General features: G+C 38.8%; 1 protein-coding gene across 1 annotated transcript in view; it reads left to right on the forward strand.

The window, feature by feature from the left end:
• The window catches only part of B3GNTL1 (UDP-GlcNAc:betaGal beta-1,3-N-acetylglucosaminyltransferase-like 1), a 114,759-nt gene that overhangs the window by 89,753 nt on the left and 6,507 nt on the right, over positions 1 to 18,499 (forward strand). Inside the window, exons 6-7 of the mRNA XM_009880014.1 lie at positions 5,016 to 5,111; positions 14,633 to 14,757. Coding sequence (XP_009878316.1) covers positions 5,016 to 5,111; positions 14,633 to 14,757 — 221 coding nt within the window. The remainder of the gene's footprint in view (positions 1 to 5,015; positions 5,112 to 14,632; positions 14,758 to 18,499) is intronic.

Below are 18,499 nucleotides of genomic sequence, written 5' to 3' on the forward strand. Positions count from 1 at the left end.
CTCTTTTTCCCCTGAGGGTCTTGCATGGTACTGAGCAGTGTTTGGTAGATACTGGCCAGGGCCCAGCACAGTGCCGTAAGTTGTGCCTCTCTGGAGTAGCCACAGCATTTTCCTTTCAAATATTCTATTACTTTATCAGGGTCCTGGAGTTGTTCGAGGGTGAAGTCCCAAACCATTGGAGGTGAGAAATTCTCTAGATACCTGCCCATATTCTCCCACATGCCATGCCACCCCTGACTATCCAGCCTTGGGGCAGATCTCTGGGTGGTAGACTTAAACAGTTGCTTAACCCTAAACAAGATCTGAAAAACATTCAGCAGGCATAGCAATAGAAACATGCTGGTTTGAGCATCCCAAGGATATTCAAAGTTCTCAAGAGGTGTCATATCTGGCCCAAAGGAGAAAAGGGAGGCAAAAGAGCTGGGGAAAGTATCTCCCCCTGTTTCTCCCATAGATTGGGTGATATTATTAATAACTTCTGAAAGATGATAACCAAGGTACGGACAAGACAGCAATACCGCATAGACACCCCAACAAAGCCACTTCAATAGTGATGTTATCATATCATAAGCTGAAATTGCAAATGACAGCAAAATTATAGCCCTGATCCCTCTCCACGAGATAACAAACAGCATCACGGGGAGTAGATAGAGCATGTAAGAATTTGCAAAGCACAGACACGCAAACAAACGAAGTAACATTGTAACCAGCATCTATCCAACCAATATGGGAAATGAATACAAGAAATTTGTTGTTGCAATCCTTCGTGCCCCACGTTGGGCGCCAAAAAGAACTGTCGTGGTTTGGCCTCAGCCAGCAACAAAGAACCACGCAGCCGCTCGCACAACTCCCACAGTCGTGGAAAAAGAAAACGACAGGGCCAAACTCGTGGGTTAAAAGAGTGCAATTTAACAGAACAGCAAAAGGAAAAGACAAAAACGCGATTACAGTACCGCCGCGAAGCGCACCGACCGGACCTGCACCGCTGCAGCCCACTCCCGAGTGGCGACTCCTCTCCTCGCCCCGGCAGCGCCTCTTATAGCCCGGGATGGCTCACGTGGGATGGAATACCTGCCCCTGCCGGCTCCGGGGGAGATTAACCCCATCCCTGCCGGAACCAGGACAGATGACAATAAAAGTTCTAAATAATTTAACAAATATGGTGCTGAAATAGTAGCCTGTCTCCATCACCTGGAAACTGATTGAAGGTGGATTCCAATTTGGTTATGACAACACTGTGTTCTTCGGGAATTCTAAATCTGAACAGGTTTATACCTTCATCTGCAAGCCTCTGTAGTTAGTTTTTAACAAGTTCGTTTCATTCCGCTAGGTTATATTTGGATAATCTTTACAGCATACCGTGTACTATAATAAATGACAGCTACTATTAAGCATTAATATTCCAGTACCGCTGTGTGTGAAAGGTTCACAGGTCCAAACTGCTTTCCAATGCACTGAATTAACTCCTCGAGGAGGACTGAAAACCCATTGAGGTTCCAAGGTGATACAAGACATTTGTTGGGCAGTGCTGGAGAATGTTTCCAAGAAAAGTAAACATAGCAGTTACAGAGCTGCATCATCATTCAAATTCTGCTTTTGATTGATTCTCAGATGAAGGCTACCCATATCTTCTTTGTTTCTTTTGTTCCAGTCCCCACAGTCTAAAAGATTTATGGGTAAAATCTTGAGTGGCAATCTCACAAAGTGAGAAGTTGCAGTTTTTATCATGGAGTCAGCCAATTTGACCATTTTTTAACACCTTGGCAAGTGTGTATGACAGGAGTAGGCAAAAAAAGAAATCCAGAGGGGACTTCCCATCTGACTAAAGCAAGCTGAAATTTAGGATTTCCAAACTGCAGAAGGTTGAGGTTATTTTTCTTCTCTTGCAGATGAAATTTCAAAAGCTCTTGAAGGTAGCTTTCAAAGGTTTGGCAGATGCTGTAGTGTTTCAATACAGTTGTTAGGAGTTTAGTGTTTTTCCTGAGCCAGTTCTCCTCCCATCACTGTAAGGATTCAGACGGAGGGTGCAGTTTTACGTTACAGCTGGACTGATTAACTGTGGGCAATGAACAAAAAGGGAGGTCTTGTTTTCTTCTCCAAAGCTTGTTCCTTCCCCCTCCAGTATGTCAGCAGTATTGCTAGTCTGACCCCAGAGTGAACCAATTGAGACAACTAAGGCTACAGAAAACTAAAACAATAATAAAAAAAGAACCTAATTGCTTTCTCACTGATGTAGTGCTCGATCTGGCTGACCGTGGGGTCAGGTGAGTGGCAATGCTGTTGTAAGGGACTGGGATGTGTAGCCTGAGGCAGGAGGAGTGGGAGAGCTCTTAAATTAACATAGACATCCCTTAAATCTAGACTTTAAGCATATAGTTTCCCCTATCAGGTTAAAGATTATTTATGAATTATCTATACTGCTGCTGAAAAGAATGGTCTTGCTGTCCTCTCTGTGTTTGGTGCCCTGTTTTCATACATACTCCTTTGTGGTAACACTGGTGTTTTTGTGGTTCATTGGATCAGGGAGCAGATCCAGCTCAAAACTAAGCTAATAAAAAGAAGAATTGCAGCTTCACAAATGTTATTGTTAGCATAGCAAGGGACGGGGGAGGATGGATTTGTCTGTTGTGGCAGCAGCACAAATTTAAATTTCCTAAAGTTTATTTTGGTGTTGCATTATAAATATTGCTATGGAAAAAGCTTTTTTACCAGTTCATTGGCTCTTAGTTGGTGTACTGTTCCAGGTCCAAAGATTTTCTTGAAGGATAAGACCCTGAATCCTATGTGGCTGTCTGGCCACCTCATCATCAGTCTCCGCTTTGTCTGTGTGATTCCCCTCTAGTATCTTTTCTGAGACGGACAGTGATCCATAGAGCACTGTGTGATTTAGGAAAGACATCAGTGGATGCAGTGTGTGATGGTCTACTATATAATCATCATTATCTATGTTAACAGAAGTGATTGTTTTTTTTTTTTTTCTTTCTCAGTGTTTCACATGTGTTCTATTTGGTTTCACTTAGCTATATACGTCAATGGAACGCAGATTATCTAAGATGTATGGGATTTATGCCATTTGCACGTAAGCATGACTAATTACATTGAGCTACCTCTTATGATTAAGTGCATTTATGTTCTCTGATGAACCTGGCTGAACTGAGGAAACAACATTCTAGCCTCTCCAAACACATGTGTTCCAATAGGCTCAGGACTTTCTTTTGAAGATTTTCTTTCATTCAGAAATGAGATTCAATGCAGTGCATTCTAGCCCAGCTTTTCTCCCTACTGTTGTTTTCTTTTGGGATTACTGTTTGGTCATTGTTCAGTTCAGACCATATTCAATTGCCCTTGTAATTAGCGTGGAGCTAATAACCATGTACTGACTAATCATGTCTGCTCTGGTTTTCTGGGATTGTTTTGACTCTTTCAGCTCCCACTGACTTCTTGGGGGGAGTTTTTGACATTTAGCACCTCTGAAGGCCAGGGTGTTGCAGTTATGAATTAGTTGCTAATGTGTTAAATCATAGCCATTAAGTGATAGGACTATTCTGACTAAATACGACTGCCAAAAATTTAAGTTTCTATATCGAGATGAGTCACCCTCGGACCCCTTTACGGACAGCGAAATTCTATCATTCTGTTCCTGAAGTTAGCATGTGGTGTTTCATCCTGCGGTTGGGTGCCTGTGCTTGGTCAGATGATTCAGACCATAAGAAAAGTGGGAGTAGATCACATGTTGAGGTTTGATTAGATTTCTAATTTAATTTGCTTGGAGAATTGGTCAAAGTGTCTGTGTAGAACCGAGTGTGTAAAATTTGGGCTTTAAATCTGTGTTTGTCTGTGGAAAATGCAATTGCCAGACATAAGAGGAGTATAAGGAGCTCCATCCCAGGTTGAAATCAAGAGAAACACCTTTAAAATGTAAATACTTGGATGCATGTGATAAAATGTACATTCATGCACTGATGTTTAAAAAGTTCAACTTTACAGGAATATTAATGTTACCACTACAGCATGCTATGACATCATCTGCTCACAAGATCAGCATTTTCATTAGTGTTTGGAGACTGGCAGTAATTGTGAGGGTTCTTTCTTCTGCCCTTGTAAAGCAGGCTGTGCTCTTTATTTCCTGCGTAGTTCTTGGAAGCAGGCGCAGTCTCCTGTCTTAACTTTGCACATTCTGTTTGACAAGTTCAGTCTCTTGTTTGGCTAGATACTTCATCTTGTAATAAAAGAAGGAACCGGTTTACCTTCCGTAATCCAGATTCTGGTTTATTTCATAGTTGTGTTTACAACAAGTTTGTTTAAAGCTGCAAAGAACAATTTGTATAGTTCTTGGCTGTCACTAGTTGAGAGGATGAAATTAATAGCCACTCCCTTTTCAGTCCCTAAAGCGTTTTCTTTACAACAACCTTTTAAGGTTGGTACCACTGGGTAGCAAATCTATACTGCTCTGGTAATGTTTAGAATAAATCGCATCTTGTTGTCCAAGCTTCATTAAGATTTAAGTGTCTTTGGTGGAAATAAAAGATCAATGCAAGTTCCTCCTTAATGTATAGACAAGGAATATAAAATGGTAAATCAGTGCACAATGATTGTAGGGTTCAGTTTAAGAACTTCAACTTTTTAAGATTCTTCTCAATTCATTTGCTTCAATATCAACATTGCCATCATTAATAGACGTGTCATTTCCAGTATACCTGTCTAAATTTGAAATAGTTTGAAGTACTCTGCATGTGTTGCAACTTATGATAGAAGAGAAGGTTATGGAGTACAAAGCAGGAAGGAGATCAGTCTGTTGGGCTGTGACACCTCAAAGGTGCTGGTGTACACCACATCTTAAACACTAAGCACATGCTAAATTTTAAGCATTTGCATTTCTCAGTGCTTAAAATTGCTGAAGGTTAAATATAGGAGGCAGGATTTCAGGTGAATGTCTAAGGTCTGCTTTGTTCCCCAACAGATGCTGGTTTTGACGTTCTTTGAATTAAGACTGGCCTTTTTCACCTTTTTCCTAGGTTTTTACCTCCCATGGACCTACTGTGATTATGCCTACCTGGTTCTGTTCTCGAGAATGGTTTTTTCACGTGGGAAAATTTGATGAGGGTGGAAAGGTGAGTGCTGCGAATGATATGGATAATACATAGTCCAGGAACCATCTCTGTCTAACAGCCTCTGAAAGCCCTAAACCTGTCATTAAGAAACATTAGGCAAAGGGGTATAGATAAAAATGAGGTCTAAAAATATCTGTGTTTTACCATATAACTTTTTTTTAAAAAAAACCCAAACCAACAAACAAACAAAAAACCCAAACAGTCGTTAACCAAGTACAGTTGTTTTGGGATAACTCTGATTGAGGGTGTAACTGAGATGGGCTTTGTAGATAAATTTAAGACATTTGTTAGATACGGCAGCATAGCTGGAAAAATTTAAGAAGGGTTCAGACATTCAAGCTCCTCTTCAGTCCCTGAAATGGACACAGTAGATCTGAAAGCTAAACAAAAGTCAGCTCATAGTTCCATTATGAACCATCTCCGAAAGGTAAGGTAGATTTGGTGAGAGAGACTGGAAGAGAAGAAAGGTGCAGGAAGGCAAAGAGATGGTAATACGTTCTCCTAAGGGGAAAGATTTATATCCCTAAGATGAAGAAAGAAGGGAGGAGGGGAGGTCACAATGTGCCATAGAACTACTATCATTAAATCTCATTTACCACTTGTCTCATATCCACTTGTCAGTCTCAGTTCCCAGGCTTGTGTTTGGAAGATGTTAAATAGCTTTTCCTTAAGGACTGAGAGGTTACAAATTAAATGACTGTTATCTGAGAAGTGTTCCTCCACTGACAGTTAGGTGTTCTTTTTCTTTATAGATTTCCTGCATGAGTTCAATTTGGTTGCTTTAGGTTCATCGGCATGTTTATGGAATAAAATCCAGGGATGTCTGTTGGAGGTATTAATTGTGGTAGGAGTAGAAATATGTTGGCAAATAGATCTGATTCAGACGCGTTTGGATCCATTCTGTGTGGTTTGGACCTGAGGGGTTTCGCTTCCAGTGGTTTTGGTGAGATTTTAGGGCTAGAATGGATGGTTTGTAGGTTGGTTTTTTTTTTGAAAGCCTTAGCAGATTTTTTTTTTTTAGAGTACTATTAAACTAAGGCTATTTCCTATTTTATTATTTAAATTACAACAGATTATGATTATTATTCTTTTTATAGCCTCTAAACAGACCCCCCCCCCATGCCACACAGTGTGTATGTATATATACATACATATACGTGTATATGCATGTATGAGGATATACAAATATTATTCTTTGGGCTGCCAAAAAATTTAAGGAGACGGCAGACAGAGAAGAGAATTGTTTAGAGTGGTGAAAAGATTTGCCCTTAATTACATGGCGGGTGAGTGGAAGAGCTGGGAATGGTGCCTGGCTGCCAATGCAATCTACATTTGCTGACCCATGCTCTTTATTTCTTTTTTATTATTATTCCTTATCATTGTGTTTTCATTCATTGAAGAAGTTTGACCTAACTTCTTGAGTATTGTTAGTAAGCTCAAAAAAGAAAGCAAAGCGAAAACATAATAACAACAATAGAACAGCAAGCCTAATGATAAAGTTCAAGAGGTTAAGTTAAACAGACTATTGTTCTGTGCTTTTTGCTTTTAGTTTTGGGTTTGTTTTTTTTCTCTGTTCTGTTTTTTGGGTTGGTTTTTTTTTGGTTTTGCTTTATATACGTAATTGTGTAGGGACTATGCTATGCAGCTGTAATACGCTGACAATCTTAATCCTAATGACTTTTCAGCCAGAATGCATGATACGTCCTTCTAGTTTTAAAAATTATCAGTGATAAGTTAAACCTTTTGCTTGTCCCTATTGTGAAGTGTCTAACATGTCAAAACTTAAACTCTGGCTGATATGGAGGACCTTCAAAAAATTACCCTATGAACAAGGGTGACGATGGATCTGAACAAAGTAATGGACATAAGCAATGAAGTCAAACCCCTTGGCCTGGGTGAGTTTAGAGGACACAAAATCAAGTCCTAAATCTTTTAGCGTTTAGCACTGAAAAGTATTTAGCATTGATCTGACTCACTCATTTTCATTCTAAAAGAATTCCTTTGAGGCAAAGGAAGATTTTTCTGTGTATCAGTAGAGCTGTTATAAACTAGTACTGAGTGCTCTTAAGGATCTTACCCCCCTCTGTGTGTGTGTTCTGACCTGACCCATGATCTGACTATGTTAATTTGATCACTTCCATCTCCATTTTTGGGATATTATTTAACAGTGCGACTCGTAAGTGTCATACTGCTGCAAGTAAACACAGAAACAGGCCAACAAATCTCTACATTTCACCCTTCTCCATTTGCTAAACTGTTTCCGTGCCAAAAAGCTGCATTTCTCATTTGGAATTAAATCCAAACACCTGTTCTTCATATTTCAGTGCTTAGAACAAATGGAAGATAATTCTTCCATGCAAGAAATTGTGATTTGATGTTTATGTTAATAGTGTGGGTGGACTGGTAGAATATAAATATATAAGCTATGATATAATCTTTTTTTTCATTACAGGTAGGTGTGCATGTATGCATGATCTCTCTGTCCATCCAGGCTTTATGTGAAAGAGATTTTCTAAAAAAATATTTTCGAACTAAATATTTCTTTCTGGTCAAGATCTGCAGTTGTTGGAAGTGTATTCCTTTTATGTAATCACTGGGGCAAGTCCAAGCAAAATCCTAAAGAGTCTCTTCAGAAATGGTGGCTAAGAACCTGACAGGTTTGCTTTATGCGCTAATTAACTAAAAGGGTAGAGCTGTTATGCAACCTCTGATAATTAAAGCAGAAATACTTAAAAGTAGTTGATTTTAGCAAGCTCTAATAGTGTTCTGAGACTAAGGTTATACAGTACAAATGGTCACAAGCCTACAAAGTAACATTTTAAATAGTATCCCCTGCTAGGAGGAGAATCACGTGAACCATATTTCTGACTTAATTTTTTAGGAAACTAAAGGGAAAGAAATCTTCCCATTGCCCAACTGGTTCAGATAAAAAGTGCCGTGCTTCCTTACTGAAAGTGGCAGGACTTTTCTAAACCCTTCAGAACTCACACTTGAAAATTAGTGTGTGACGTTATCCGTGTGACTGGTTTTGCTCCTATACTATCTGCTGTCTTCTAACAGCTAGCATCATTGTTTAAAAGTCGTAACTGCCTCCAAAAGCAGCACAAAAAGTTGTGTTGAGGCAAAAATCTACATGGTCTTGTATAATATGAAAAGCAGATTTCGAAGCTATATTGTGTTAAAGTAGGGAACTTATAAAGTCATCTGCAGCAGTAGATGTGGTGCCTGTTATTAGCTAAGCAAAGTTATTGCTTCGTCTGTTTGACAGTGCACTTCAATTTGCATACAAACCCAACATTTTGCAGTTCTATCTGACTGACCTTGTGTACTTCTGCCAAAATGTATTCTCCAGGTGGACAACAGATTTCGTTTGCTGTTAATGTCCAAATGGAGATCACTGGGAAGGCACGTGATGTTGTCCTTTTGTTCTAGTCCCCTGTGTGTCGTGGCACTAAGCTAAAACAACTGACTTCTTGCTTTAGGTAAATGCTCCAAGAAATCTTGAGTACAAGATCTGTTTAAATGAGCATCGCTGACCTGCAGACGCTACTGCATGCAAATGTGGCATTGTATAGCCTTGGCTTTATTCAAGCACTATTATTCTTGACATTACAACTGTAATATGCCACACTTGTTTCCTTCCCTAGAGTTTTACCACAACTCAGTCCCAGATTTCCTGTCACCTCTGTATTTAACCTTCCCTTTTAAGTGTATGAAAACTAAAAATGGAGTGACAGCCTTAAAGTTCTAAACTAATCTCAAAGTGTAAACAGGGGAAAATTATTCTTAATGAGCCCCAGATGGAATAGCATATTCCATCCATAAGCCAGTGGCCCTTCTGAACACAAACTCTGGCTCCAAACAAAGTGTCTGGAGCTCGGTTGGATCTATTTTTGTGATAAAAGGTCACAAAAAACATGATAGACGAGGTGTCAAAATATCCTTTGGTGCACAGGAGACTGTAGCACATGCTGCAAAGCTCTAGGATAACTTTGTAGGCTATTGGGTGCCAACTAATGCATTTTTTCATTTTTCTCTGCCAGAGCACAGAAATTTCATTCCCTCCAGAAAGACAGGCAGTTACAATAATGCCTGTAAGGTAAAAGGCTAAGTAGGAATTTGGTTTTTTGGAACACGCATTAAAATATGGTCAGTCTGTCAAATAACCTATCAAGATGGTCTGGGGAAAAATCTGGATAAAACACAGGCATTAACGTTTTTGGCTTGGTGTAGTTAAGGCTGAACAGAGATCAGTATTTGATCTAAAAAGGAAAGAAAAAGTGGTGGAGCCAATGTTTAATTATACTTTATAAGCTATTTGAAAATTCACCCCATGCCCCATGTCTAATGACATTTTTTGCTATTCTGTTATTAATCAGCATATAGAATTTACAACCTCACTTCCATTTGACTTCCCCATCTTTTTGGTTTTCTCTGTGCCAATACGTTTGGATGAATGCAGTCTTTTGGAGTTTCTTCTAGCCTGTTATTTCCCAAACAATGAAGTAAATATTACAGGCTTCAGATCTTACAATCAAGGCAAAATGATGTAAAGACATGATTTGGATGGGAGCCAAAAAAAGGAAGTGACAGATCTGCAGAATGAGACTTGGGAATGTCTTGGATAATCCTGAAGAGAAGCTATGAATAGCTGTTGAATGTGGAGTTGGCTTGTGGTTAGTCTGCTTGCATACCTCCGGTGACTATCCTAAAGGAGGTTAAACTAAGGAGTATTTTCAATTAACGATAATTTCTGCTTGAGATAAGTAATTTCAATGAGACGATGTTCGTTACAAATGAAGTACACAATTGACATTTAATACAAAACTTGTTGTTAGTGAAAGACTGAACGATGGATAATTCTTGATAAATTACTTTAGTTGCTAATTTTTTTCACCTTTACATTCAAATTGGAGAAGAGCTGCAATTTCTTACTTAGTTTTAGCTTCCAGCAGCTTAGTAGCTGTTCCCCAGTAGCAGTACACTGTGAACAGCGTTTGCTGCTGAGTAAGAGCGTTTAATGCCTGGCAGAGCAGCACTTGTTTCAGAGGCAGGAGTGCTTCCTCTAGAATAGGGTGTCTTTTCTGTTCACCTCCTTACCACCAACCCCTTCGTATGTGGTATTTCTGTAAGTCCAAGATTTAGCTTGAGACTTTGAGGAAATGCTGTTGGGCAGCTACTGGCATACCTGTTTAAAATAAATAAAATTAAAAAAAAAAAGCACTTTGATTTTTTTTTTTTTTTACTCAACATCTCTGTTGCTTAATGGCTCTGAGTTTAGAAATTTTTTTCCTGTTTAATCTTAGGTGTTGTAATACACAGCATTTGATCTGCTTTTCATCCAACTGTAGCGTACTATTAATACTGAAATGTTTTTCTTTTTTAATGAATGTTCTAAAATGTGCAGCATGAAATGAATTTATAAAATAGCAATGAAACAAACTCCTTCCAAAGTCCTGTAAGAAACAGATGAGTATGGAATCAAAACTTACTTCCTTTTTGATTCATTCTTTCCTTTCACCGATTTTAGGCTCCTCTGAGGAATGAAAGCAATTTGGCTTATTCTGTCCAACAGTTATGATGTTGCTGTCTGGTTTGCAAAAAGTGTACCAAGTTATAGCCCAATGTCCTTGATGCCCCTGCTCAAGAGGAAGGGCTAAGCTTTCCCAAACCTGAAGGTTTTTTTCATGTGTGAATAGATTTGCTTCCCTCGTCTTGTTTGTCATCGCTTCTTGTTATAAATGCATGTATTCTTGAAATATAAAATATTCAGTGTTAGATTTCCCATTTGCACTAGTTAGACTGCTCTGCATAGGCTGAATCTCCCCTGGTTTTGCTCACAAGGATCTGCCACCTCTACTGGAGTGCCTGTCAGCCTGAAGAGGACGGGGGAAGAGTACATGTCAAAGGTGATAGAGAGAAGGCTGAATGGAGGGACAGGAGATGGATGAGGCAGTTGGCACGGCTTGATTCTGACACACAATCAATCTCCTGTATTAGGGCTAGCAGTAAAAGGCAGCTCTTATATTGTGTTTACGCTTGTACAGCCTAATGGTAAGTTCTGCCCAAGTGACCAAAATAAAGACTGAAGCCTGAAGTTCTGCAGTAGTTACTGTTGGTCGTCCCGGGGCTACGACATGATCTCTCACCAGGCGGTGCTGGTTACAGCGTTGCACAGAGGGCCTCTCTCTCATTAAAAGTCCTCCAAAAATTGCTGATCAGTATCTTCATCCCTTCTAATGCTCCTCACCATTACTGATGGTGGAGCTGCAAAAATTGTAGCCGGAATTGCTTGTTGTAGTGGCAGGGGGCTGCATCTCCTTGCTGAGTATGTATGTTGAGGGCACTGTAGCTGGAGTACTGTTTCATGCAGAGTGATCTGCTAGGAGTCATGGAATAGTTGGGTTGGAAGGGACCTTTAACGGTCATCTAGTCCAACCCCTCTGCCATGAGCAGGGACATCTTCAAGTGAGGAAAGAGAGCAATGAGAGGAGCACAAGAGAAGAATCACAGAATATTTAGTTTGGTCCCGGAGCAAGGAATTGCTTTAGTTCCAGTTAGGTTCTGCTTGACATCCCATTGTGTATACAAAATCAATCCCCTCATCTGCTGAGCCACCCATCAGCGCAGCAAGTGAGATACCTGCCCAAAATACTGGATACACACAAATAAATCCTTCACCTGTTTAGTTAAAGTGTTAAATGTTAAAGTGAACGATGATTTTGCATTTGGGTAGTACGTGCTGGTTAGTACTGCGCAGGTGCGGGCTGTGGTTTTTCCCTCGGAGTTGTCATCAGCAACGGATGAGCACAGCCTCCAGTGAGACAGGCCCATGAGCGCGGCCAGGGTTTACCTATAATGTGGAAAATTCTATAAGTAGTCCAATAACATGTAAACTCTGCAGTTTAATTGTAATTATTAATGCTGAAAACTATTTCTGTGGTAGCCTGTTGCTGGAATTCTGGATTGTTAATTAATACATTTAGCGATGAGTATTCCTTTTCTAAAAATAGGTTAAAATATCCCTTTAGCAGTTAAGCAGCTTTTTCTTTGAAAGCTGTGTTGTCTGACAAAGATTCCTGGTGTTTAAAATATCGTCTGGATCCGATAATATATCTCAATTGGGAAGAAACTCTTGTATTGCAACAAACGTACAGGCTCAGGAGCCATGGGACGTCCCATCCCTGCAGGATCTATAGCACAGTCAAGGTCTTTCCTCCCCTGAAAAATGCAGGGCAGTGCTGCCGCTTCGTAATGTGAGAGGCCACTGTTCCTTCCTAGGGGTGACCGTACTTGATTTCAAAGTATATCTGCCAGTTAAAGTACAGCAAAAGAGCACTCCAGAACCAAACAGCATTTTGAAGGATCCTTTTACTTTTGCGATAACTCTCTTTTTTAATATCCATATTAATGGTTATCTTGATCAGTGTAAACGCTTATCCGAAAGAAAATGAATTGCAGGTATGTGCGATGTAATCATATATCTGAATCAAAATATGACCACTGCAGTAAGCTTATATGTGCTACAGAATTTGCGCCCAGCCTGACACAGCCGTGTGTGTGACTGGAAAAGAGAAAAACGTTTAAACTTTGCTGCAGACTCTCAGTATTTCCAATAAAGTCCAGAATAAGAAAGAGATAGAAAGGGCTACAAGACAAATGGAAAGAATTTGAGTTTGGGTTTTTCTAATACTCTTGATGACTGTGGTTGCTGTCTGCTACTCCAGCTTCCCCCAGATTTCTTTTGTGGCTTTCAGAGTAGGTTCATATAAAGCATAAATTGTATGAAGTTCTCTAAAAGTTTTCTTCCGCATCTCAGCACCTAAACTAGGAGTCAGACAAATATCTACAAAGACAAACAATAGCTACAGATAAGCTGCCCTTAGCAAGCGATCAGATCGGAGTTCATTTTATTCAGAATCTGGGAGTGTGGCCCAATTCAGTGCCTTAAATCAATCTATTGTATAGCGAAGTCTGGAGCTGCAAAGTAGAGAGCTTGATTTGGTTCTGATTTCTCCCAAGATACATATGTTCGGTTGAGTGTTTTGGATTTGTTTTCCAGGGTTCAAAGCTTTTTTGTCTCATTTCTCCACCCCACCCCCCCAGCTGCTCAGTCCAGACCATGTCTGACATGAACACTCAGTGCGGTGGGTATGAGAAACAGTCGCTGAACTGTATTGCTCTTGTAACGAGGAGGCCAGAAGAAACCACAGAGGGATTTTATGTCCAGCACTTTAATTAGAGCATCTCCTTTTCTTAATTATGGAAGAAACTCAGACGCTGTGGGTAATGGGGAAAAAATTCAGTTGTTTCTTTTTTTTTTTTTTTAACTTGTGCTCTTATTATTTTTCTGTGTTGAAATAGAATACCTAAAATTGAGGTTGAGATTTATGCCCCTGTTATTCATGTATGTGGTATTGCCTACAGAAGGAAATGTATTTCAATATCCTTCCCTTCTTTTACTTTTCCTTTTCAACTTTGACATGTTATCTTTCGGCTTCTTCTGGATGCTACACTTAAATATTTTGTTTGGCACACCTGGTTTTATGTGTCAGATATTTTTAGCCTGATAAAATCGTGTGACCTTTTAAACACTGGGCTGGAGGAAAGAAAAATCTGTATTTAAACATAGAAAAAATGAATGTTTAGCCATGTTTCAAGAATTTGCACAGGTGCAAAATGTAAATAGATGCTACTTTTTTACCTTCAGTATAGGGCTGTGTCTTTAAAGGTGGGTTTATGCTTCATATGTTATGACGTGTAATAGAATACCATGTGCTTTAAGATTGTCCTTCTGACACTGTGTCTCTGGCATGAAGATTTTCTGATTTTTAGATGAAAAATGTTGCATATGAAATCTCTAATAGGCCCTAAAGCCTGATAGACCCACAATTCTAGGAGACTTTTTCTTGCAGTGTTTTGGCAGTATAGCTTGCAGTCCCTTTAGGAAACACGTACCGTGGAAACAAGTTGCAAGAAAAAGTGTTGTTTTCAGATGTTGCCTCATTCTGAGGTTGCTTTTAATAAGGTCTCTTGTTATGGGGCCTGATTCACCTTTCCTTAGTGGAGACCAGTGTACGTATTTGGCAACCAAAGAAAGAACGATAATTCCAGTGAAATGAAAAACCCACTCTTCTGAAGTCACTGATCCTTTTCAGTAAACTATTTGGTTACTTGGCATTTCAGGCTTCGTGAACTGTTCAGCAGCTGGGCTGCTCTCTTTTGGGACTAACCTGTACCAAGCTTTATATCCCTGTTGAAATTAAATGATGATGTTTATTTTTCCACCTCTGTCCTTGTGGTCAGCGGTAGCTCATTTTTAAATAGCACTGCTTGCTTTTATCTTTTCTACAGATACGTTTATTTAATGACCCATTAGATAACTTCATGGTGACCTACAGAGAGAATACAAATAAAATGATGTTAAACGTTATTCATTTGGCAGAAAAAGCAAACGTGTTTTCAGATGTAACTGTGAATACTGGTCGCTTCCTAGTTTGAAATAACTGCTTCTCTTCCAGGGTGTTCCAGAAGATTTGTTGTTTTTTTATAAACATATCCAAAAGGGCGGTAAAGTCTTTCGAGTAAACCATTGCCTCCTGCTGTACCGTTACCATCCACAGGCTGCAACTCATTCCATCCTAGAGTAAGTTGTATTTTTTGGTAGAACTATTCACTTCATCTTAGATGATTGGCAACAAAGATGCATTAATCTCTTCAAGACATCACACAGCAAAATAATTACCCAGAGGTGTGTGTGTGTGTGTTTGTTTGGTGGGTTTTAAAAAAAAGGCTAAAAATGAGCCTAACATAATATGTTGGTAGTATCCTCTTTTGATGGTGGAAGGTTAGTTTTCTGTTTATTCTTACTTTTGAGTAACATAGTGTAATGCTGGAGTTGAAATAATGAATTGAAATCTTTGGTTTGGACACTGTTGCCCATACACCATGGGTGTACCTGTGTTAATATGTCCCCATCTCTGCCTTACTAAATCATCAACATTTGACAAATACTCTAAGAAATTGTTTTGTCTTTGCAACTGTTTTTGAAATAATTTCCCAATAGGTATTGTAAGAGCAGTGAAGCGTTTTGGGGACTGCATTACAGTGGTAGTGTTTTCTCAACTTCCAGTTACCATCCGGTCAGCTGAGACTGTAACTGATGACGTGAGATCTCGTAATCTGCCCGAATAACCTCTCTGGTTATTTAGAGCATCTGAGTTTCTTACCCTCGGAGCAGATTAAGAATACTTTGTATGATTATGTATCCCATCTGCTGAATGTGGCAAAAGCAAGCAGTGACGCAGTAACTTCTTCAATACTTTGAACACGATGGCAAGAAATACACCCTAGTGGTGAAATTTGATTGAGGTTTTTAATTAGGATTTTTAATATGTGAGGTTTTGAGTCTCATATGTTTTTGCTATGTGAACCATAATGTAAAATATATTTTTTTTAATTTTAAAGCTTCATTTCAAAATGAAGTATCTCAGTTTTAAAAAAGTAAACAGAAACTTGCAATACCAACAAAAACCTTCTGTCAAAAAAAAGAAAAACTAAACCTTTCATCTGATAATGTGCTGCACTTACGTATATTATTTTCCTATTTTAAAAGGTTTAAACCATCTAAATCAGATAATGAGGTTTGAAAAATACCTAAGGATGTTTAGGAGTAATTATCTCAGGTGCTTCCTTGTAAGCTGTTGCCTACTGCTATTACAGTGCTGGTCTGCCCGTAAAGAAAATGTTAAATTGTTGATTGCCGATTCCTCTGCATGCTCATTTTACCCATCAAAGGTGTTCTTCCTGAGCAGAAGTCCCGCAAGCTGAGCCAAAGTCATTTCTTTCTCTGATACATTGGCATTAATGAAAAATTATGTGAGTTTTACTATCCTTTAGGAGTCCTATACCAGAATCACAGTGGCAATCAAGTAAACTGTTTTCTTACTGATTAATGATATGAATACACTTTGCAGTCAGTCCTATTTGTATGGCCTTGTATGGCAACTTGTAAAACGAAACATTTTTATGGGCATTTTAGTTGTGTAGCACCATCTTATTGTATTACTGTAAATACAATAGTATGCTAGCATAAATATCATGCTCATGGTTAATGTCACTATAGATCTTTATAAATAAATGTATATATGTATGCATATGTATATAAAATCATTTAACTCTGAAACAGTCTTTCCAAGCAAATAGAAGATATTCTTTGGATTTTGCAAACAAATGCAAGGTAAATTGTTTTCCTTTTTATTGGTGTTTAAATGTAAGGGGCTTTTTTTTTCTCTTTTAGTGTGTGATCATTTTGGCAGTTAGTTACAAACTTTTCAGCCAGGCATCATGGGATGCTGGAACTCTTGGAAGCCTGTTGCTCGTATCTGTGGGAAAACATCTTATTCTTGGAAATGAGTTTGTTTTGAATTTACTGCAAGCTGTTGCTTATTCAGATCTACAAGGTTGTGTGGCACAAGCACCCTGAATTACAACATCCTGTGAGAATGTGGAAATACTGTAAGCTGTTTCAGATGTGCAGTTTGCATGTCCAAATTGGCGCCTTTCTTGTCTCATTCTAAGAAGTCAGGCTAGCCATTCTTCCTGTTGGCTTTTTGCTGGTACTACTGTTAATAATATTTTGTGCGAACTTTCAGATCTGAGGTTGTGTAACATCTCTTCTTACTGGCCTGTTCCCCTGTTTGTTGCCGAAGTCGTGAAGGGTTGGCCAGCATTTGTTTCTAAAGAGTGAGGTGCTCATTGAGCAAATAGAGATTATTGGACTCATCACAAAGGTTTAAGTTTATAATTTAAATTGGGTCTTTCCTAATTTGCCTTTTGGTCACCCCACCTTATTTAATGTGTGTTTGACCTTTTCTGGAATCTCTCTTTGTTTTGTTGGTTTTTTGGGTTTTTTTTTTTTTAATGGTGTGTTCTGTTTGAGCGGTTTTCTGTGGCGTTTTGCCTTTCGCTGTTGGCCTATGTTGTCTTTGAATTTTCAGAGTTGGCCTAGACCTGGATTTGGAAGTAGTAACTCACCAACCAGATTAATATCTTATCTGAGATCAAAATGATGCTTGTAGAAAAGTTGATTTTTTTATTTTTTTAACAGTTCATGCCTAGTTTCAGTCTTAAAAAAATAGAGCTGGTTAATAGGACTTGTTTATGTGAAGGTGCGTGATTCAGTCTTTTCAGCAAAGGGAACAGTTGCTGGTAGCCCATTATGGGCTGATTCCGGTTTATATGACCGTCTTTCATTACTGTTCAGGGGAAAAAATGCCTGATTTTGCATTTTCAGACTTCCTAAAATATATATAAAACTACTTGGCAAGCGACATTTAGTTCTCTTTATTTAGTATGTATAATTGTAAACACTAATTATTTTTAGGTCATTTCCTGTGATTAGTATCCTTCTGGAACAAATATCTAGAGGTGAAAGTATCTGTGAAGCAGGAAACAAAATCTTATTTGCATTCTCCCTTACCCTGGAGGCATCAGACTGCATTATTAAATGTTTTGGGTGTGTGACAGAATCTGAATGAAGTACAGTGTCTATATTTAGCTATCATGAGGTGCATGCAGAAATATAAACGTTTTCATTGTAAGTTCATCTAAAGTCTGTGATGGATACCTGCTAAATGTGAATGAGCAATACAATTTTTGAGAAACTTTTCAGCCAGGAATTTACAATACAAAAATCCCACGTATTGTATCTCTTGGATCTAAATCATTTTATCTCACATTTCAGCTTGTATCCTAGGGCTGTGTGTACTTTATGCTACATAACTACATTACACTGATTTGATACAATATCAGAGCTGGCTTTATAGTGAGAAGTACTGTAGTAAGAAAGTTTGGTGTATAATAAAAGCATTGTAAAATGCGTAGATTTTTATCTTGCCAGAGGGGAGAAAAAGGAACTGTGTATAAAACAATGTACCTCATTGCGAGATAAAAGTCAGCTTGGAACAAGATGAGCAGTAAAACATTGTGCTTGTCTTTAGGTGGTGTTGCTTATGAAGACAGGCAGTTGGGGCAGGTACCTGATCTCTGTAGCAATTTACAAACTTTTGGTCAAAGGAAATTTAATATACACAGAAAATAAGGTTAGTTCCTTCCATCTGAGGTTCAGGTGATTCCCTTTTATGCAGAAAATGTGAAGTGTACTCACAAGGCTGACAGTAATTTCATATGCTGTGTATTCAGAATGAGTGTAGTATTGCAAGAGCTCGTTCTGCAGAAATAACCAAAATTACGTAATCTATTGAAACCATCTGGTTTCAGGCACTAGAAGCTTCCAGTGTCATCTAAGCGAAGGAGAACAGGCACTTAGTCTGAAACACACGTTTGGTTGCTTTAGAGATACTCCGAGGCATGGGTCTCGTATCGCT

The sequence above is a fragment of the Charadrius vociferus genome, unplaced genomic scaffold (assembly GCF_000708025.1).
Source record: "Charadrius vociferus isolate BGI_N301 unplaced genomic scaffold, ASM70802v2 scaffold532, whole genome shotgun sequence".
Classification (NCBI taxonomy): Eukaryota; Metazoa; Chordata; class Aves; order Charadriiformes; family Charadriidae; genus Charadrius; species Charadrius vociferus.